General features: G+C 40.4%; 1 protein-coding gene across 1 annotated transcript in view; it reads left to right on the plus strand.

Annotated features, from left to right (window-relative positions):
* The window catches only part of ADAMTSL1 (ADAMTS like 1), an 890,629-nt gene that overhangs the window by 734,431 nt on the left and 133,564 nt on the right, over positions 1 to 22,634 (plus strand). Inside the window, exon 17 of the mRNA XM_054583189.1 lies at positions 11,585 to 11,795. Coding sequence (XP_054439164.1) covers positions 11,585 to 11,795 — 211 coding nt within the window. The remainder of the gene's footprint in view (positions 1 to 11,584; positions 11,796 to 22,634) is intronic.

Below are 22,634 nucleotides of genomic sequence, written 5' to 3' on the forward strand. Positions count from 1 at the left end.
CAAATGGATCAAAAAGATAATAGATAAACAGTCTTTGTGCACTGCAAGTAGTCAATATCAGTGCAAGTGATTATGAGCCCCACACTGCCTGCTTCTTTAATCCTCAGCACTCATGGGTTAGTTCTCTATCTGTCACAGCACTTAGCAGTGAATGCTTAAATGGTAAGTTAATGCAAGCATGCCACAGGGGTTCTTTCCCCCAGTCTCCATAAACTATGGCTACTTTGTCTGACTCAATCCCGGGAGACTTCTCACTCTTCTCATCTCATCTCAATCCTCACAGCAACCATCCACGCATTTAACAGACATTTACTGAGCACCCCGTAAGAACAGTTCATATTACTTAGTGTTATAGAGCCCTTAATCTGTGCCAGGCACTGTGCTTAAGCCCTTGACCTAGATGTTCTCACTTGAACCTCATAACCCTTTGAAGTGGGTATTGCTATTATTCCCACTTTAAATATAAATAAATTGTTAAATAACTTGCCCAAGACTGTGCGATCACAGAGCGGCAGAACACAGTTCATTCATAGATAATCTAGTTCCAGAGCCCAAGGTCTTCCACATTATGTCACTGTGCCACCCAGAGCATCTGTGATGTTCCAGGCACTGGAGCAGGTGCTGGAGATAGGAAGATGAATAGGGCAGAGCCTTGGCTGCCCTTGTGAGTGCAGAGTCTAATGAGAGATGCAGACAAGTAGACAAGTAACGACAGTGTAATGAAGGTGAGCCTGAGGGAAGAAAAGAATGTCCACAGGAGGAAGGAGACAGTAGCGTGCTACAGAGGCTGCAGAGAGAAAGGTCTAGCTCTGCCTGGTGGGAGGGATCAGAAAAGCACTCAGAGAGGAGGGGGATGTTTAGGATCCACCCTGAGAGGCAGAGGAGTTTGCCAGTCAGAGAAGTAGGGTACTCTTCTGCTGAGTACTCAACCAAGCTGAGTATAGGGGCAACCTGAGATTAAACCAGAAAGATACAAACTTCTTTGTGAAGCACATTACAGGCCAGCCAAGGATTTGAACCTTGGCCTGTGGGTAACTGGGAGCCAACAGATGTTTTTCCATAACCTTTATTTTGAAATAATTTCAGTTTTTAAATAATTGCAAAAATCATGCACAGAGCTCCCTTATACCATCCCCTCAGTTCATAGTTGTTAACATTTTGGGACCTTTGAGAATAACGTCAGGAGACAGACCATTACGTCATGACACTTCAGTGTGTATTACCCAAGTGCGAGGATGCCGTCATAAATAACCACAGTCTAACCATCAAAATCAAGAGATGACATTAAATCAGCATCTCAGCCACAGACTCTATTCAAATGTTGCCAATTGTCCCAACAGTGTCTTTTGGAGGTTCAAGATTTGGTTGTCATTTCTTTTTAGACCCCTTCAATCTGGCAGTCTTTTTTTTATCTTTCGTATCCTGGATAGTTTTGAAGAAAATAGGCCAGTTACTTTGTAAAATGTCACTCAGTTTGGGTTTACTTGATGTTTCCTCATGATTTTTCAATTTTTAATGGAAATACCACAGAAGTATACTATTGATACATTCTTTTAGTATGTCAGGAGGCAATGAATGACATTGTATTCTATTCATTACTAATGATGTTAGCTCTTCTTACTTGGTTAAGGTGATGTCAGCCAGGTTTTCCACTGTAAAATTATTGCATATGTAGCACTTATTAATAGTAACAAATAAGTATTTTATGGAGAGATAATCTGAAACTAAGTAAATACCTTATTCCTCATCAACCTTTGACCCAGTGTTCATAGTCACTGATGATCCTTGCCTGAGTCAATTTTTATTATTATGGTTGACAAATGGTGAGTTTCTAAATTCTATCATTCCTCCTAGGTTATTAACAGGCATGCTACTACTACAGGGTAGAGATTTCTGTTCTTATTTATTTATGCATTTCTATTTATCTCAGAGTTAAAATCCATCACTATCAAATTGTCCCAGATATGGCAAGTGGGAACCCCTTCAAACTGGCCCTTGTGTCCTTTCGACACACACCTCATTATTCTTTCAGCATATCCTAGGTTTTTGGCACAAGATGTTCCAGGCTCATTTTTCATTTTCCCAGCCCCTGCTAGAGCCATTTCTCCAAGAACTGGTTCCTCAGTGGAGAATGGTATTTAGAATTCAAGATCTGGGCACTTGATATACTTAGTACTATTCCTTCTAGGCCTCTCAGCAGGAAAAGCTAGGAAATAATCATGTATAGATATATGATTATTTGTATACACCCATTTATATCTGTTGATATATCTATGTCTATCTAGGTGTCTGTCTATTAAAAACCATGAGTTCACAGAAAAATGCAAATTAAAACCACAATGAGATATCACCTTACACCTGTCAGGAAGGCAATCATCAATAAATCAACAAACAAGTGCTGGTGAGGATGTGAAGAAAAGGCCTGTGCACTGTTGGTAGAAATGCAGACTGGTGCAGCCACTGTGGAAAACAGTGTGGAGGTTCCTCAAAAAGTAAAATTACCTTATGACCCAACAATTCCACCTCTGGAAATACATTCAAAAGAATCCAAAACACTAATTTGAAAAGATATATGCACCCCTATGTTCATTGCAGCATTATTTACAATAGATAAAATATTAAAGCTACTTAAGTGTCCATTAATAGACTATTTGATAAAGAACACGAGGTACATATACACAACGAAATGTTACTCAGACATAAAAAGGAATGAAACCCTACCACTTGTGACAGCATGGATGGACGTAGAAGGTATTATGCTAAATAAAACAAATCAGACAGAGAAAGAGGGTATTATGCTAAAACTCAATCAGAGAAAGACAAAAAAAGGGTATTATGCTAAGTTTAATAAATCAGACAGGAAAGGACAAATAATTGACTTCATTTATATGTGGAATCTAAAGAAAAAACAGAAGCACAGACTGATGGTTGGCAAATTAGTGGGGGGTTGAGGAGCTGTGTGAAAAAGGTGACGGGATTAAGAAGTACAAATTGGTAGCTGAAAAACAGTCAAGGGGATATAAAGTACAGCATAAGGAATATAGTCAGTAATATGTATCGTGCCAGGTGGGTTCTAGACTTCTTAGGGGGATCACTTCATAAATTATATAAATGTCTAACCACTATACTGTACACCTGAAACCAATAAAAAATAATATTGAATGTCAATTGTAATTGAAAAGTTTAAAAAAGAAAACACAAGTTCACACTATTTTGTACCAATCCAATTCCACTTTCTGATAGTAAGAAATCTGATTCTCATTCTTCTTCATATATTTGTTTAATCCTCCCTGAATGTTTGATTCCCAGCTACCCTGGCCCTGTGCTGAGTCTTGTCATGTCCATGGACCGTTGCCCATCGAGGCTCAGGCTGCAGTTTAGTGCTACAAAGGGGAAGGAGGGAGGAAAGAGAAGGGAGGAAAAGCAAATTAGAAAGTCCAGCTGCAGCCATGCAGAGCCCCCTTAGCCCAATGGGAGCTCTGGACCAAAGCTGGGACCTGGGCATACTGGCCCCCACCATCCTGAAAACTCAGCTTGGACTCCAGTGGGGGTTTGTAATCAGAGGAGGTAAAGTGACCAGATTTGCATTTTCGCAAGCTCCAGGCTGTGGGTAAACTTGGAAACCGGGAGATGTAGAGATAAATTGGGAGCTACTAGGAATAATCCAAACACCTTGAAGTGGGACAGGATCCTAGGCAGTGTCCCAGATGCCCTGCCTCAGGCTTCCCAGAGCTGGCTGTGCTCCATGGTGTCTGATTTATTGTTGCCTAATTGCTGTCTACCTCCTGACCTCAGAGTCATTCTAAAGGAAACAGATGTCTTTGGGGGGCTTGAAAAAATCATGGGATAGAAATGGTGGGCAAAAATGCCAAGTTGGGGGATTACACACGAGTGTTTAAAACATGCTTCTAACAAATTACTGAAATTTACAGTGGTATTTTTACTCTCCAAACAATCTTCGTTTTAAAATTTTGAATAAAGAAACAAGCCCTACTTTGCTGCGAAAACCAAAGTAAGAGAAGGTTCTTAGGGCATAATAGCTTGGAGCAGGAAGAATCTGCCTTTAGAAATTACAGGCATACCAGCAACAAGCAATGATCTACTAGAGACAACAAGCCATCACCTTCTCTGAAAGAGTAGGGGAGAAAAACCTTGGCAAATCCATAATGAGCCCTCAGCCAAAGGAAGGCAAAAATTCCTCCTCGTGTGTAGCTAATACAAGCACAAGTTGCTACAGAGCGCCAACCACCATGAGTTCTTGATTGACCATGTTATCTCTGATGGCCACCTTTGAAAAAAACAAACCTGTCTTTGGGGGGAACCACACTCTGCCTTTGCCCATTGGACTGGCAAGTACCACTGCTACTTTACTGAAATAACTCCAAGTGTATTTGTAACCTTGGATGGCATCAGTATGTTTGTTTCTATTATGTTCTATTATGTTGGAATAGATCTGTCATTTTGTCATTGGTCATTTTCTGAAGTTGTAAGCACCAGAGATCCTAGAATGTGCATCTCAGATATACTTTGTATGCTGTATTCATCATCCTGACCCTAAGAAGCAAGATAATATAATTAGGCATGTAAGAGCCAGACCACCTGAGTTCAAATAGTGATTCTCTTGTTTACTAGTTGTGTGATTTGGACAAGCTAATTGGCCTCTGAGAGCGTCTGTTATGTCACCCGGTAAAATGGAGGTATTTGTCCTTGCCAGTGTGGCTCGGTTGGTTGGAGTATCATCCCATAGCCGAAAGGTTGCAAGTTCAGTTCCCAGTCAGGGCATATACCTAGGTTGTGGGTTCTGTTGCTGGGTGGGCACCTACAATACCTGATCCAGGCACACTCTGTAGGCAACCAATCAATGTCTCTCTCTCATATCGATGTTTCTTTCTCTCCCTTCCTGTCTCTCTAAAAGCAATGAAAAAAGTGTCCTCGGGTGGGACAAAAGAGAAAGGGGACAGGGGATTTACAATACCTTCTTCACAGGGCTGATGCAAATACGTATCCCGCACCTTGGGTGAGCTGAGCCCTGAGTTCTGCTGGAACTCAGGGATGCAGAGCTGGGGCTTATAAATCCACAGTGCTGGCTCTGTGATAGGGAGCAGCCCCGATCTCAGCAACTCTGCATCCAAGTCTTGGTAGGCTTGGATGTGATGCCAGTGGAATTGACATCTGTGTGAGTGTTGGCAGCAGGCATTCTGGGCCATGACTAATTAATCATTTAACTTCTCCAGGCCTCAGCTCCTTGTTGTTAAAATGCAAATACTATTAGTATCTGTATCCCAGGGGTATGAAGAGGATTACAGAAGCAGTGCACATAAAGCAATTAGCAAAGTATCTGGCTCATTGTAAGCTTTGTGGAAATGTCAGGATTACTATTTTTATTAGCAATACTGTGTGATGTCAGCTAGGTTGCTGTCACATTATGGCACATAGAGCTCATGGCTAAGGGCCTCTGCCAAGCCCAACGCCAGGGGCTGGCCAGATCCAGACAGAGTGACAGGGTGACAATCTAATAGGCTGGGCTTTGGGAAGAACTCCAGCGCCATCAGGGAACTGGGAAATCAAGGCTAAAACCTAAAATCCAGTTTTAAAGACAGGTCAACTCAAGTATACCTGATGCTGGGCAGAGTGTAAAAAGACTAATTCTGGCCCTGGCGGGTGAGGGCAAACCCTCTGTCTACAGCCTGCGGGGGATCAAGAGTCAATCAATCAGGACCTGGCTAGGATTCAGCCTGAAGCTACAAAGCATCAGCTCTGACCTGTCAGCTCACAGAGCTTTCCGTGAAAGCAGGTTTTGACAAAAGGGACAGGAATGTGAAGAAGGGCTGAGAGGAAACAAAGCAGTATAGAAAGGGAACTCTGAGGGAACCAGAGTCTCCCTAACATTTTGGCCAAGGGCCCAACTGTAAAACTAAACACCTGAAGCCTGGAGGCCAAAAGAAACCATAGTGATCGTGTTTACCATCCTCCTTATACAAAGCTATGATCCTTTAGCCAAAATCACTGTAGCACATGTGTTTTGAAATTTAGGACTTTGGTATTTTAGGAATATGTTTAGATTACTAAGACACATAAATTGTATAACACCCCTAGTAAGTTCATGGGTGGGGAGTGGGGATACCATAATCCAACAGACTAATATTGTTGTAATAAAATGTGTAAATATTTACACCAATTGGGACGTGACCTATAAAGGCATTATGTCACTTCAGGTCCAGCATTGTCAGCAAGTAGTTTACACCACACGGAAGAAAACTTTGTGGTGTTCAGAGCTTTTGGGTCTTTGAAATTGGTGGTGGCAGTGGACTCAATTTAAGATGGTTGACCAGCTGAATGACTAATCCAAAGGCACCCACACAGTTCAGTGAGATTCCACTCAGTCTGAGTCACCTCATACTTACAAAGCACCTGCTGTGTTCCAGGCACCATGGTAGGCACTGAGGCTACAGGGGTGTGTTGGTTTCCTGGGGCTTCTATAACAAAGTACCACAAATGGGGTGGTTTACAACAACAGAAATTTATTCTGTATAGTCCCAGAGGCAAATATCAAGCTCAAAATCAAAGTGTCAACAGGGCCATGCTCCCTCTGAAACCTGTGAGGAAGAATTCCTCCTTGCCTCTTCCAGCTTCCGACGTCCGCTGACAATTCTTGACATTCCTTGGCTTACGGTTGCAACACTGCAGCCTCTGTCTCTCTCATTACCTGGCATTCTCCCTGGTGTTTCCCTCCCACCTTATGAGGACAACAGTCATATTGGATTAAGGACCCACTCTACTCTAGTATGACCTCAGCTTAAGTGATTACATCTGCAATGACCCTTCTTCCAGATAATGTCACACTCTGCAGTACTGGGGTTAGGACTCCAGTAGGGGATATATGTCAACCCATGACAAGTGATGAACCAGAATAGCCATAGCCCCATGCTCTCATCAGCATACAGATTACCATATATTGAGCACAGCAAAGAAATAATCAACAGAATGAAAAAGCAAACCATCTGTCTGATAAGGTGCTAATCCCTAAAGACATAAGGAATTCCTACAACTCTATAGCAAAAAAACAAAAACAAAAAATTCCCACAAAACAGTTTTTAGGAATGCAAAATGGAGCAGCCATTATGAAAAACAGTATGGTTTCTCAGGTGATTCCTCATAAAATCAAAAATAGAGCTACTATATTTTCTAGGAATTCTACTTCTGGGTATTTATCAAAAAAAAATTGAAGTCAGGACCTTAAAGAGATATGAGCACTCTCATATTTACTGTAGTACTCACTATTCACAATAGGAAAGATGTGGAAATAACCTAAATTCCCATAGATAGATGAGTGGATAAAAGAAATGCGGCATATACATGCAATGGAATATTATTCAGCCTTAAACACAAAGCAGATGTTCAACATGGGACAACATAAACCTTTAGGACATTATTCTAAGTGAAACAAACCAGTTACAGAAGAACAAATAAGGCATGATTCTACTTACAGGAGGTCTATAATAAAACAGTCAAATTCGTGAGCTCAAAGAGTGATGTGGTAGTTGTCAGGGACTTGGGAAGGGGGAAATGGGGAGTTACTAATCAACAGGCATAAAGTGTCAGTTGTACAAGATGAATAGTCTCTAGAGATCTGCTGTACAGCATTGTATCTATAGTCAACAATACTGTATTAAAATAAATTTTTGTGAAGGGTAGATCTTGTGTTAAATGTTCTTAACACAATAAAAATAAAGAAAAATAAAGTAATAAAATGGTGTGTTGAGAATTTCCAAATGGGAAAGTATTCATGGAACCTATATTAAAGGAGCATTTTCCCCTACTGAAGTCTTCCTCCCTGAGAAAGTAGCATTTTCAATGAAGATGAAAAGATGAGTAAAAGTCACCCAGGCAAGGTTGGGGAAGAAACACTAATGCCCTCACCCTCTGAAGCTCAGACCAGAGAGCCTGTCCTCCTCAGCACTGGGCTTATGTGGAAACCAGGCCCCAGAATCCCAGGGGAGGTCTGTAAGTTTCCCACTGCTACCACCTGTGCCCAATCTTGCCCACCCAGGCTGGCTCCCCCTGGCCTGCAATCCAGTCCTCAGAAACAGCCATAGCCACAATTTTCAGAGAAGCCCAAGGCTCACATATGCAGCATTTATGCAGGGAAAAGTAGGAGGAGAGTCTCTGCTGTCCCTTTTTTGTCTAAGTTCATTCACGTACTTTCGACCCCAAGTGTGATGGTGCAAGGTGGGTACTGGGAATGTCAGGGGGAACACTCTGTAAAATGTCTGATTCTCTAACCCCTATGCTTCACACCTGAAACTAATACAAAATAATATTAAATATAAACTGTAAAGGCAAATAAAATGTTTTTAAAAATACTTTCAACCCAGAATCGGCAGTGTTTCATACATAGATAGCTTTGGCTGACTTCTTCCTTTGAGAATGTAATGTACTTTTATTGTGGGTAGGCAGGTATGTCTGTTTTGCAAGTTTCTCTGAAGAGCGTTGAAGTGGCCTCATGGCTGGAAAAATGCCTCTGCTTCAAGGTTGCAGTGACTGAGTTCTTCAAAGATGGGGCAGGGTGGGGACAATAGAGTGTAGAGTCTCTCATATGACACATTTTAACCTTGGGACAGCATTTACTATATAGGCATACGCAGAGGGGTCATAGCATTGGGCATGGTGGTTGGATTTTGTTTTCCATCCACAACATTCACTATTCCACTTGAAAGTGGGGGAAAAAACACCCTCTTTTGAAATGTAACAAGTGTAGAGAAATGTACACAAATCATACGTGTATGGCTTGGTGACCTTTCACAAAGCAAATCCAGATCCAGCGTCCCGATCAAGGTTTCATCTCAAAAGCCTTTCCCCCAATACCTCTCTTCTAGTTACTGCCCACCGAGGAGAACTACCATCCTGACTTCTAACACCATAGCAGAGTTTGGGGGGTTGAGCTTTATATAAATGAAATCACAGTAAGAATTTTTGCCTTTGTGGCTTTTTTTACTCAATTTTATGTTTGTGAGATTCATCAGTGTGGCTTATTGTTATAGCCTATTCTCATCGTTTTATAGTGTTGTAGAAATATATCACAATGTTTTATCCACTTAATTGTTGATGGACATTGGGGCTATTCCCCGATGCAGTATGTATTGTGCTACTTTGGATATTTTTGTACATGTCTTTTGGTGAGCATATATACATTTTGGAAGGAGAGTATATCCTTGTACTAGTTGCCTGTTTTGGTGTAACAAATTTCCCCAAAACCTGGTAGCTCAAAACAAAAATAAACATGTATTACCTCTCATAGTTTAATGAGTGAGAAATTTGGGGGCCGCTTAGAAAGGAGGTCTGGCTCAGTTTCATGAGGTTGGAGTCGTCTGAAGGCCATAGTAGGTCCAGCAGACCTGCTTTTGAGGTAGTCCACTCACGTGATGGGAAAGATGGGGCTGACTGTTGGTGACCAGCCTCAGTTCCTTTGCAGGTGGACTGTCCATGTGACCTAATGGCTATCAGACGAGCAGTCAAAGTAACTTCCCCTAGAATGAGAAGTCAAAGAGAGAGAGACAAGTGGCAACTATATTCACTTTATCATTTAGCCTTGGAAGTCACATAGCACCAACTTCTGCCTTATTCTTTTCATTACAAGTCAGCCACTAAGTTCAGCTGTTGCTCAAGACTCCATCTTTAGACAGGAGGAGTGATCAAGAATGTATGGGTGTATTTTAAAACCAATAACCCCACAACATTTTAAGTTTGTGATTAACCAAAGCTAAACATTTAAAAATAAGTTTATAGAAACTCATACAAGATCTAAAAGAAATGTATTCAACCCAGCTTCTCCTCTTCTATAGATTTAAAATTTCGATACGTTGAATGTTGATAGGGCAGTTTCCAAGGAATTTTCTGGAGACAGCATGGTACGACAGAAAGCACAAAGTCTTTGGAGTCAGACATACCCAAGTCTGAATCATGGATTCACTACTTACTAATTCACTACTTACTAATTCATGACAGCCCAGCTGTAATGAAAATCAGCAGAGCCTGTCTCATGTCGTTATGGAAGTAGCTGATGACATAACATGTATAAAACTCCCACTATGATGGTAGGTCTCTTCCATGTGCTAATTTATCAGGAAATAATTAACCATGTACATTAACTATTATTTTAGGTGCTATGAGGAACCCTGTGAGAGATATAAAACTGGCTCAGACATAGACCTTGCCTTTAAGAGATGCATCCTCCTATAGGGCTCTTAACAGGCAGGATAACTATAATACAATTGAGAAAATGATCAATGTCTGCTGCAATTATAAATACAACCCTTTAAATATAGATCAGATTTGGCTATATAGAAATGGAATAATTTTGAGGGACAGAAAAAGGACAAAAATTATTCCAAATTAGAAGTAACAAGTTGAATAAAGACAGAGATAGAAAACCAGAGGTGGACATGAATTGAGAATAACAGAGTAGTTCACTACAAATATAGCTTAAGCATAGGGTAGATCGAAGGAGCTTGAAGAAATAGGAATTAAAAAGGTAGTTATGTATCAGAGTGACAGGAAAAGATTGAGTATACACTCAGTTTTACAGTCTGACAAAAAAGAATTTAAACCAATTTTCAGGGCTGGCTAGGGAAGGTAGGGGGCCTAGCTACTGAAGGATCCACTTGTGATGCTTTTCTTGGCTAAGTCTCATTTGTAGAATCTTTCTGCCTCACATTGTAAACAGAACTTTCAAAAACTGATCATTAAAGAATGCTTCTGACTCAGAGCCCAAACAACTGAGCTTTTTCCTTATCATTCCCATTTAGGAGACTGCAGCAACAGGGAAATGCAGTAGGAATGTTTTTATGGGCCCTTAGCTCACTATAAATGTACTCCTTGAGACTTGGCCATTTAGAATGGCCAATTTATGCACTCAACTCATCTGACTTCCACTTCCAGATAATGAGCAGTTCTCTCCACTTATGGAGACTGCTCTATTTAGTAGACTCCGTAAGCAGACTGATCTATTTAGTAACCTTCACTTTTGTTATGTTCTCCAGTCCCAGGCAGTGATGAGATTTATACATAGAACAGAGATATTTCTGTGCTATAATGGAAGTTTGAAGGAAGTTGGAGCCGAAGGCCTTTCACTTTGAAGCCAAAGAAAAGCAAGCACAACTTTGTTCAGTCTTGCTAAGAATATGGCTGCAGAGATGAGCAGAAAGGCTTCTTCTAAACCCACTATTCAATACATGGTGCCCAAGGCCATTACATGTTCCACCTGTGTCTTACCAAGCACACCCTCTTTATTTTGATGAAGTTTATGTTCCATCAAAATAAACATGATTGTGACCATTCTTGATGATTGTGTGGGCAAAAATTGGGTGTTCCATTTTGTCACCTTCTTTGCTTTGTTTGAAATAAATGCTAAAGCATAAAAGGAAAGGATGAATTTGAAGCTTGGGATAGAATTCCTAGCTTGTCTTGTGCTGGAACTTCCCACATTCCCAGTTAGGTGTTTTTTCTCCATTAACAACATTTCATATCATGGGAAATGTTTTCTTCACAGGCGCTCAGGGTGTCCTCTTCTCTGATCTCTTCCCAGATGGGAAATTGGCAAGTGGAGTCCATGCAGTCTCACCTGTGGGGTTGGCCTGCAGACCAGAGATGTCTTCTGCTCCCAAATACGCTCCAGAGAGATGAATGAAACAGTGATCCTGGCTGATGATCTGTGTCGCCAGCAGAAGCCCGTCACAGTGCAAGCTTGTAACCGTTTCAACTGTCCCCCTGCCTGGTACCCTGCGCAATGGCAGCCGGTGAGTTCTGAGGTTGCTCAGTATGGGAGTTGTGTTTGCCTCAGTGATTCAGGACAGGGGACATTCCCTTTAAGTAGTTTTGTCCCTTTAAAGCAATGTTCAAGTTTAGCTCATTTTCTCTTCTAAGAACTCCCCCAATCTTATTCAATGCCATATGTTTTCATTACATACCATGTTTTTCCTACTGTGGTACACCATGTAACCTCCAAAAGATGTAGTGTAGCTACTTCCATACCCTTCCTTTGCGCTGCCATTTCCACACGTCCTTTGTGCTTTTCACAATCAGGTGCCAGAGCCCCTGCCTTCTCCCAGTGCATCTTGGGGTTGTGATGTAGCAAAGCGCTCAAAAAATGAAATAGTAATGAGTGAGCAAAACACTAAAATATAAAGCATTTTCTATTTTATTTATATTTCCATTTAGCACTGGAAACAAATAGTGACTATATATTTTCTTTTAGAGCTTAAATGTCTATGGCTAAGTTCATAATTTCCATGCTATTGTGTGATAGTTTGTGGATGTGAAGAGGATATTACATATTCTGAACATCTATGTAGCAGCACTCTGTTAAGAAACATATATTGCAGCCCTGGCTGGTGTGGCTCAGTGGATTGAACACCGGCCGGCGAACCAAAGGGTTGCTCGTTCGATTCCCAGTCAGGGCACATGCTTGGGTTGCAGCCACGGTCCCCAGTAGGAGACGTGTGAGAGGCAACCACACATTGACGTTTCTCTCCCTTTCTTCCTCCTTCCTTTCCCTTCTGTCTATAAATAAATAAATAAAATCTTTAAAAGGAAAAAAGAAAAATATATTACAGGCCTGGCCATGTGGGTCAGTTGATTGGAGTGTCATCCTATAACCCAAAAAAGGTTGCAGGTTCGATTCCTGGTAAGGGCACATACCTAGGTTGTGGGTTTAATCTCCAGTCATGGGGCATACGAGAGGCAACCAGTCAATGTTTCTCTGTCACATCTCTCTCTCTCTCTCTCTCTAACCCTCCTCCCTTGGCCCCCCACCCTGCCTTTCTCTCTCTCAAAAAAAAATCAATAAACATACCCTTGGGTGAGGATTTTTTTAAATGTATATATATATTACATACTTAATTGAATCCTCACAGCAATCCTTACAAAAATCCAGTGAAAAGCAGATTTTATTATCTTCATTTTGTGTTTGAGGAAAGTGAGGCTCTCACAGCCAGCAAATTTAGGGTTGAACATCAACCTGGGTTTATGTGATCCTTTCCACTATGCCACCACTGTGGCTCAAATGGCCCTCAGGAACTTTTGTATGAGCCCCTTTGTTTTACAGATGATGTAACTGTGGCCTAGGTATGGCCTTGCCCAAGATTGTAAAGTCTGGTCCAGAACCCAGATCTCCTGGTTTCTAGTGTGTTTTTACTTTTACCTTTAACTGGAGTGAATCCATGACCTAAAACTGCACCAATAACTCATGCCAACCCTCAGACAAGATGGAGAATCAGCTCAAATCAACCTCCACTGGTGATACTATTAAGTCCCTATATTATTAGCTTGTTTTGCCATTAAGCACATAATAAGTTCTGGATAGAATATTTAGTTGAATGACAAAATGAATAAATCAATCAAGAATACTGCCCCACAAGCCCTGAAAATTCTGACTTTATATCTTACTGCTATGTTTGTTATGTGGTTATAGGTCACACTGACCTAACAGTAAAAGTGCGTAGAACGCCAGCCTCTTTGCACTAGCCACACGTGCTGCTGAATAATGGCGGTAACCTATGGTGCTGTTTAAGTTTTTAGAGCACTTCCATATGCAGGATCTTTTTTGGTCTTTTGCTACCACCACCACCTCCACACCATGTCCAATCTCCCTGTTAAAAAGTGGATTTCCAAAGCTTTAATTATTCTTCCACTTTCCATATACCTTGAGTCTTTTAGGACATGAATTTATTTTGAAAACTTACAATTTCCTTCCACTAGGGAGAAGCCTTTGGGATAAGCCAGGTACAGGTATAACCTTGTTTTATTGCTCTTCACTTTTTGTTTTGGTTTTGTTCTTCTTTTTCTCTTTTAAACAAATTAAAGGCAAGACCCTATACCATCAAAAAGATTACAAGTTGCTTTATTGTGGGGATCTGGAAGCAAATCTGCTATATCTCTAAGGTATGCCTATATAAGTACAGTTTTCAGATCAGGAAACTTATAAACAGCTCTTTAAAATTCATCCACTGTGCCACTGACTATACTTTATTAGGATCTTTAAAAATATCTTATTTCATACTCAATACATAATAATTGCGGAAAATATTAAAACATAACAAGAAATAAAGAACACAGAAAGTGAAAGTGACCAGAGATTCTATCCTCTGGGGAGCTGGGGGGTGGGAACGCCGTGTTAAACATTTGGTGCATTGGGTCCATTTTAAGGATCCTTGGTCACTTCTAGGAATCTCTCTGAACCTAGTGGAAACAATAGACTGTTTTTCTTACATTATTTTCTAGAAGCCTGCTTCTTTGGTTAAGTTTTCTTAAGCAAAACCAGCTATTACTACCACTTATTAAAAGAAAGGAAGTCATTGTTTATGCTACATGGAATAAGTAAAGAGTAACATGTGTCTCCAGGCTAATTGGCTGTTGCCTCAGGAAAGTGCTTAGGACACCAGCTATTGATCAGTCCATCTGTCTGGTGAGCCCTTGTGTTCCTGGCAATCCTATTGAGACAAGGAGACCTGCTGTGCACTCACGGGGTCTTTTCCATTTAGCTGCCTGGATCTAGCAGAGGCTAGTGCTTAGGTCTCTAATCCTTCAACACCCCGTTTACAGTCTTTTTTCATGTGAAAGAAAAGGATGGGAGATCAAATGCTTCATTTCAAGACCTGATAACCCCATAGATGGTAGACTTTTGCCCATTTGTAGGCAGAAACTCCCCCTCTTTGCTGTTTGAACCCTGGGCTACACTGGCTTGATGCAATATGCTTTTCTTTCAAGGGGAATAAAAGCATAATTAACGTTCATCATCATTTGCCTGCTAAGAATGCAACCTTCTCTGGACCTTGTAGAGCATTTGCCTGACATATGGCAAATAGCCAATATTTACACATTCTGCAGGTCTGGAGGGGCCGAGCATAAAGTCCAAGTATTTATGTTAAAATTTTATTTTAGAAAAAATTAGGCAAATATGAAGCAGAAATCTAATTCTAGATTTGGTTTTTAGAAGGCCTTCTTAATTTCAAGTCTGCCTATTACTCAATACTGAGTCCCTTGGTTTTTATCTCTGGTCTTGTTGAAGGATTCAGTAAATATTTATCTTTATCAATTTAGCTTTAATATCTTGTTACTTCTTGTTCGGTTTTCTTTTGAAACACATATTTAGTGCATTAGTCTCCTGAATCTTCTCTATTTTTTTAAATACACACACACACACACACACACACATCATCATCATCATCATCATCATCATCAACTTTGATGTTGGCTATATATTAACATTATATACACCTCACAAGGGACCCTATCACACTGGTGTGCCACAGCACCATAATTGGGAACCACTTTATATATGCCAAATGTCAGTCTAACACACCTTGATCATAACCATCTTCTACTAGGATTTGTTTCAGTGGCTCTCTGTGGTCATATAATAAAGCCCAGTGGCTTAGTCAGGACTTCATCCCCCTGCAGTCGGCCCTGCCCGTCTCCGTTCTCGCTTCTCCCGCACAGGGTGCCTTTCCCCTTTGTCTGTCAAATCTGGGCAGGAATCCTGTCTCTTCTGCACGGACTCCTTTACTGTCCTCCCACACTGAAGTCATATGCTGTTCATGGTCAGTGCTGCTCATTTAACAATCATCTACCACCTTACCTGGACAGGTGTTTTCCTGTGCCTTCTGAGTTAGGCCATCAGGTCAATGACTTCAGAGACCAAGTTTCAGTGAGACCCCATAACCCTCAGTGCAGGTATGGGAAGCGTACAGGGTGGTGCTGAAAAGGTACATGGCAACACTGCCAGTTCATTTGTTGGCCACCTGCTTCACTCTAGGAGCTTATTCTCTTTAATAAGAGCAGGACTCACTATGTATCAAGCACTATCCCTAATGGGATAGTTACTACAATTATCCCCATTTTACCTATGAGGAACCTGAAGCACTAAGAGGCTGAATTTACACTTTATGTGGTAGAACATATTCTATTGCTCTGGCATTTTCTCTTATAATCCCCACAGCAACCCTGTGAGGAAAGGCTTGGAGAGGTTGTGCTTTCCCTCAGTCACATAGCCAATAAATGAAACAGGGGGCCTGTATGCCTCAAAAGCCATTCTCTTTTCCCTACTCAATGCAGCTTTGCCAAGACCTGTTTGCCCTTTGCTCTAAAGCAGTAAATTGTGAGGAAATCTGATACCAGTTCCAAAATTAGCAGTTTACATAAAATCCAGTATTTTTGTCTATATCCAGGGCAGTTAATCTGTGTATTAGTTTCCCATTGCTGCTGTAACAAAATACCACACATAAAGTGGCTTAAAACAACACAAATTTACTCCCTTAACAGCTCTAGAGGTCACAAGTCTGAAATCAGTTTCACTTGGGTAAAATCCAGGTGTTTGTTAGAAGGCCTGTATTCCTTCTGGAGACTCTAGGGGGTTACCCTGCCTTTTCCAGTTTCTGGAAAGTCCTTGTTTCCTTGGCTTCTGGCCCCTTCAAAGTGCTTCACTTCAAACTCTGTTCTGTTCTTGAATCATCTCTGATGCTCCTGCCTCCCTTTTATAAGGCTCACTGTGATTATATCAAGCCCACCTGGATAATCCAGGTCATCTCCCCACCAAACTGCTCAACTTAATCACATCTGCAAAGTCCCTTTTACCATGTGAGGTAACATATTCAAAGGTTTCAAGGATGAATTCATAGATACCTTTGGTGTCACTACTTTGCCTCTACAATTTGCTATACTGTGGGCTGACAAAGCATCAATCTCTACTAGCACAATTGCTTGAGATTCAAAATCTGCCTTCTACTATCACATTCCTCATCATTGTCTATTAACTTTGTCTGCCTCAGTCTTTCTGTACTCATTTTTATTCTAAAAAAATTTAAGAGAAATGAGAAAGGTGATAGGTGAGTTAAACAGAAAGAATTAGAGAGTTCACTCTGAAGCGTAATTTATTTCTCTATATTGCATATGTCTTATGTTCAGGATTATGTGTACCCAACTGTACAGACATACTGCACACATGTGTGCAGGGAATTAAATATTCATCACAGCCTGTATTTTCATCCTTGCTTCAAACTGTGGTTATGCAGCCATTTCCCTATATACCTCATCCTTTTAAATCAGGGTAGCAATTCAAAATGCCTGTAGTTCAACTGCATAAAAAATGCATGGGAGAAAATTCCCTGCTGGTAATTTTAAGAAAAAAGAGAATTTAATGACAATTATAAATGATTAAGTACTGATACGTTCATTTTCTAGATTTAAACACACACAGAGAAAGAATAACTTTGGTCTAGGTTAGAGGACTGAATTTTGGCAGAAAGAGTCATTTTAGTCATCACTTTTGTTATATTCCAGTGACTAAAATACAAACCCTCATAAGATAGAGACCATGTTTATTTAAAACACTGTATCAAGAGAGAGAAAAAAATCTCTTAGATTATTTATCTCATTTTCAGTAGTATATTTCATAAGAAAGTGGGCACTTCATCCTACCTTTAGAATTAACAATAAATGTAAGGAGAACAGAGATCAGAAGTCAAATTTCACATAGGTAGCACTTTTGCTTTTATTAGCAGAAAGCATTTTGTAATAATTGTTCTGAATTTTAGTGGTTGTGCAACCCCATGCTTCACCTAGTAACAAGAATTTTAAACCCAGAAGATACACTGTACAGCCCTTGGACTTCCAAGTTTAAGAAGTTAGATGATCGAGGAAATTCTAATCCACAAAATGGTGGGCTAGAAACTCTATTTCCATTTTTAGTTTTGTTTACTGAGATTCAATCCTCATTTTCTTTGTCTGTCTGGGCCCTAATTTGTTTTGGCTCACTTTCCCTTTCTGCTACATACCCAGCACTGCCTCTAACTGCCTTTTGAAATTCTTGGTCTCCAATATTGCAGTTACCTCAAAAATTCCAAAGGTCTAATACCACACTTGATAACATACCTACCTGCCGCCTTCCCCAGCAGACCCATCCCCTTCACAGATCCTGTGGTTTGGGTGACCGCGCCATCCGCTTGCTCTGTAGCTGGACACTGGAGCCATCACAGTCTTGTTTGTCCTTCACACTCAGTCACCCCCAGATGTGTGGATTCTACCTCCTATACCTCCCCACCCCAACTAGTCTCCTCTTTCCCAGTCCTTCTCCTACTGGGTTGGTCCTAGTCCTCACAACTAAGCAAACCGTTACAAACAGCCTCTTACGTGGTCTCCCTGTGTTATCTCAGCTTACCTCTCAACCAGTGTTTCCCAACCTGGTATCGATGGCTCCTGACTACAGGCCCTCTGTTGAGTCTTTAAAATATGAATATGTGCTAAGAACCCTCAAACAGGTGTAAGGTGTGTGGTGTTATTTAGACTTACTTGACCTGGAAGGCTTTTCTCCATGGTACAACTATTAACATGTCAAAGGATAGTTGCCTTTGGAACCCATTGGCCTTTGCTGTCTGAGTTATTTTCTACAAATCGAATCATTTGCCCACTGCTTTAAAACTCTTAATGATGCCCCATGGTCTTGAGATTATGTCTAAGACCCTTCACAGTCTGCCCCTTGTCTGCCTTCTCAGTCTCATTTCCCAACTACCCTCCTCATGACGCCTATGCTCCGCCTTCTCAGGACCCCTCAGAGTTATTTAACATGACATTTCCTTCATAGCCTGGGTCTGTGGACACATAATCTCACCCTGCTAGCACTTCTTATCTCCCTTGGCAACCTCCTCTGTAGAGCCTTCCCCAACTTTTCTATCAAGATTTATTTTATAGTGATTTTTTTTCTTCCTAACTGGACTGCAAATACCTGAAGCATTGGTAACCATTTATTAATCATCTTAAATTCCCAGCACCTAATAGAGTACCTGGCAGCTAGTACCCAATAAAATGTTTAATGAAAGAATGAATGAGTGAATGAAAAAATGAATGAAATGAGTTAGAAGCTATAAGCAAGAACATATTATATTAAAACCACAAAGCTGACCTTAGAAACAGAACGTAAATGTCAGTTCGTATTGGGCTCAGCAATATGATTGGAGGTATCAAGGAAATGAACTTGGCTTTCAGTAAATTAAGCTACCAAGATGAAACCAAAAGTGTCAAAATAAGAAGAATTTATTAATGTGATGATTATGGGAAAATCTTTAAAAATACAAGTCCCTTGAGCCATTGTATTTTTGTATGGAATCATAATTTTAAGTGTCCTCCTTATTGTATATTTTTTTACTTTTCTTATAAAACTAATGAATCCATGACCTTATATAATAAAACACGTATGGCAGCTAGGATAAGCAATATAAATACTATTTTTGTTATTTATTCAATTTATGGCATATATTTAAAAATAATACCCCTTACTAGAGATCTACCCTTTTATAACACAATATTACTTGAAATGATTTATAAAGGCAAACATTTTCATTTATTTTTATTAAATTTCTCTTGCTGTTTCTTTTAAAAAATTTTTTTCTTTGCCGTCCGCCTCTCACTTCAGAGCTGCCACCTTCACCAGGCCCTCTCAGCAGGTCCAGGAAGTTCTCACACACCTCGGCACCTTTATTAATTTGAAATTTCATCTTCTACAATTAAAAAACATCAAAAAACACCTTTTTATCCCTATGGGGTGGGGCAAAAGTAGGTTTACAGTTGTTTTTATAGAAAATAATACAATCATTACTAAATACTAACAACAAGAATAAACTCCGTGTTTTGAGTACTCATAAGTGTACGCCTACTTGTCCCCACCCTGTATAAACACACCAGGGAAACTTTCTGAGCAAAGATGAGACAGGCTTTTAAGAAACCCTGACAAATATTCCCGACAACGTTCACTCAGCTCGAAGGTCATCTGCCATACCCGGGAGGGTCAGGGCCCCCAGCGGAGCACATGCTGCCCCCAGCCGAAACCCACCGCTGACTTGCTTAGAAGCAGCTTCTGGCTAATGATAAAACAGCTTGATAAAAGGTGGATGTTCAGCCCATCAGCTGGATGTTTGTTTTACATCTTTTAAACATCTGGATTTGGGGCTCTTTTATTCATCCAATCATCAACTCAACAAGCATTTATGAAGTGAATGCTCTTTGGCAGAAGTTATACAAAACCTTGGGGAAAAGAAAGATTAATACCTTCCCTTTCTTCAAAAGACACCTAATCCTGCATGCCTGCAGGGAGGCAGAGGAAGATAGCAGGACACAAACTACTAGTCCTTACAGGAGAGATGCAGTGCCCTTCCAGGTCCTGGTGGGTGGGAGGTGACTTATTTGCCTTGAGGCAGAGGCTCTAGAGAAGGCAAACGTTTGAGGCAGGACTTCAAGGATGTCTTAGGAGTTTCTTCATGGACAGAGAAATGAAAGGCATTGCTCACAGAGTGAAGGCCTGGCAGAGAAGGCATCTGTGCGCCCAGAAACAGGCCAATTGCCCATTGTAGCTAAAGCTCTGGTCTATGGCAGGTCAGCAGGGAATGAGTCTGGGAAGTCAGGGCAGGGTCGAGTATGGGGACCCTGAGGGACATTCCCAGGAGTCTAAACCCTGTCTTCTGGGCTCTGAGGATTTCCTAAGAGCTTTCTGTGTATAATAGCCCCCTTATTAGCAGGGAATAGGTTTCAAGACCCCTATTAGATGCCTGAAACTGCAGATAGCACTGACTTCTATGAGGGTGGACTCAAAAACTGGAATTTACTTATAAAAAATTGTGTGTTTATTCTTATATGTTCAAACTTCAGTCACCTTCAAAGTACTCTCCATTTAATGTAATATGTCTTTTGAGACTTTTTTCCACTGCTCAGAACAGTTTTTAAACTCATCGATTTTGATGCCTTTTAATGCTTCTGCCATTTTTTGTGTCACCTCTTCCTTATTGGTAAAATGTTTCCCTTTGAGTCACTCAGGGAAAGACCCAGTGATTAGGGAGGGTGGGGTACAGGGTCAGGCCATTTTTGGCCAAAAACTGCTGAACACCCAACACAGTGTGGGCAGGTGCACTCATAAATCACCCATCATGAAATGGGCAAATACATTGAAAGTCTTCAAAAAGAATTCACTGAAGCCAAACGCAGCCTCTCACCACAACGCCAGCTGGTACACTGATACAGATGGACCCCCTAGAACATTCACCTAGTTGTAGATGCCTGTACTACAAGAGTCCCACCATCCAGAAGATAATTCTGGTTTTTTTTTGGCGGGGGGACCCCCATCATATATATACTATGTTTTTTCCTATACACACATACCTATGATAATGTTTAATTTATAAATTAGGCACATTAAGAGATTAACAATAAGTAATATTAAAACAGGACAATTATAACAATATACTGTAAGAAAAGTTATGTGAATGTGGGGTCTCTCTCTCTCTCTCAAAATATCTCATTGTATTGGTCCCACTTTCTGCCTTAAAGGAAGCATTTTACAGTTCCTCTTTGGCATTAAGTAAAGTCAGGATTACTTGAACACAAGCTCCGTGACTCCACCACAGTGAATTTGATGGCCCAGATGCACTAAGTGACTAATGGACAGGGAGCTTATACATCATGAAGATGCTGGACAAAGGGATGATTTACACCCCAAGCAGGACAGAGTGAGACGTGCAAGGTTTTATTATGCTGCTCAGAATAGCAGACAATTTAAAACTTATGTATTGTTTATTTCTGGAGTTTTCCTTTTAATGTTTTCAGGCCATTTCAGTCAGTAACCAAATCTGTGGAAAGTGAAATGACAGATAAAAGGGGACTACTGTAGATCAAACTTCATATAAACTGGTTTTTGTTTTTGTTTTTGTTTTTTACTTTCTGGCAGCTGTTTTGTCATCATATTGTCACAGACTTTTGTACAGAGTTGCATGCAATTATCTGAAGGTCTGTCCCTTAAATCAGGTCCTATCCACAAATCAATAACTCAGTTATGTTATTTTAAGTGAGTGGTCCCACTCTACAGCACAGTTTTATTACATCTCTACCCTTGAAATAAGACCAATCATTTTCGTCATCTACTTCCTCAATTTGAAAGAGAAAATTAACCTGAATCTTTCCTTATTGCCGTATTTGTTAAAAGGCTCTAACTGACAGCTTGAATTTGAGAGTTGTTTTTATTCAACTACCTGTTTATTTTTGGAGCATTTCTTCAAATTGAATAGAAGCCCATGTGCTTCAGAAGATATTCAGAAAAAGAAAATTTTAGCCATCAAGCACTAAAGAGATCTGCACTCGTACAAATCTGACATCACTGGCGAAGTGTCTAAAATGTCAGTCACAGGTAACAGAAACTTCAAGAGCATGTTCTTTATGCCTAACAAACTCAATAGGACCCATGGGGAATTCGACTATGAGTTATAATCAAAGGATTATAAGAAAAGTGGTTTGATGTCATTTTGAGGTTTTGGGGATAATGATTTTATGAACCAGTCATTACTTCTCTCATAGAAAAATAAATTGCATTTTCACTCGAGTGTACATATTTATGGATCATTCCAAAACATCACATATCTCCAGCATCTGTTATGAAATGTCATTCTATGGTTTAGCTCATATCCTGACCACTTCTTTACTGGGAAACAAACAAATCATTAACTTTAAAGAGAAGAAATGAGAACTGATGTGGATGAAAAAATCTAGAGATGAAGTCATCTAATCCTAAGGTCTCTTATTAAAGATGTAACAATATTATACTG

This window comes from Pteronotus mesoamericanus, unplaced genomic scaffold, assembly GCF_021234165.1.
Source record: "Pteronotus mesoamericanus isolate MK-2021 breed Mesoamerican mustached bat unplaced genomic scaffold, CSHL_Meso_final contig_73, whole genome shotgun sequence".
NCBI classification, from domain to species: domain Eukaryota; kingdom Metazoa; phylum Chordata; class Mammalia; order Chiroptera; family Mormoopidae; genus Pteronotus; species Pteronotus mesoamericanus.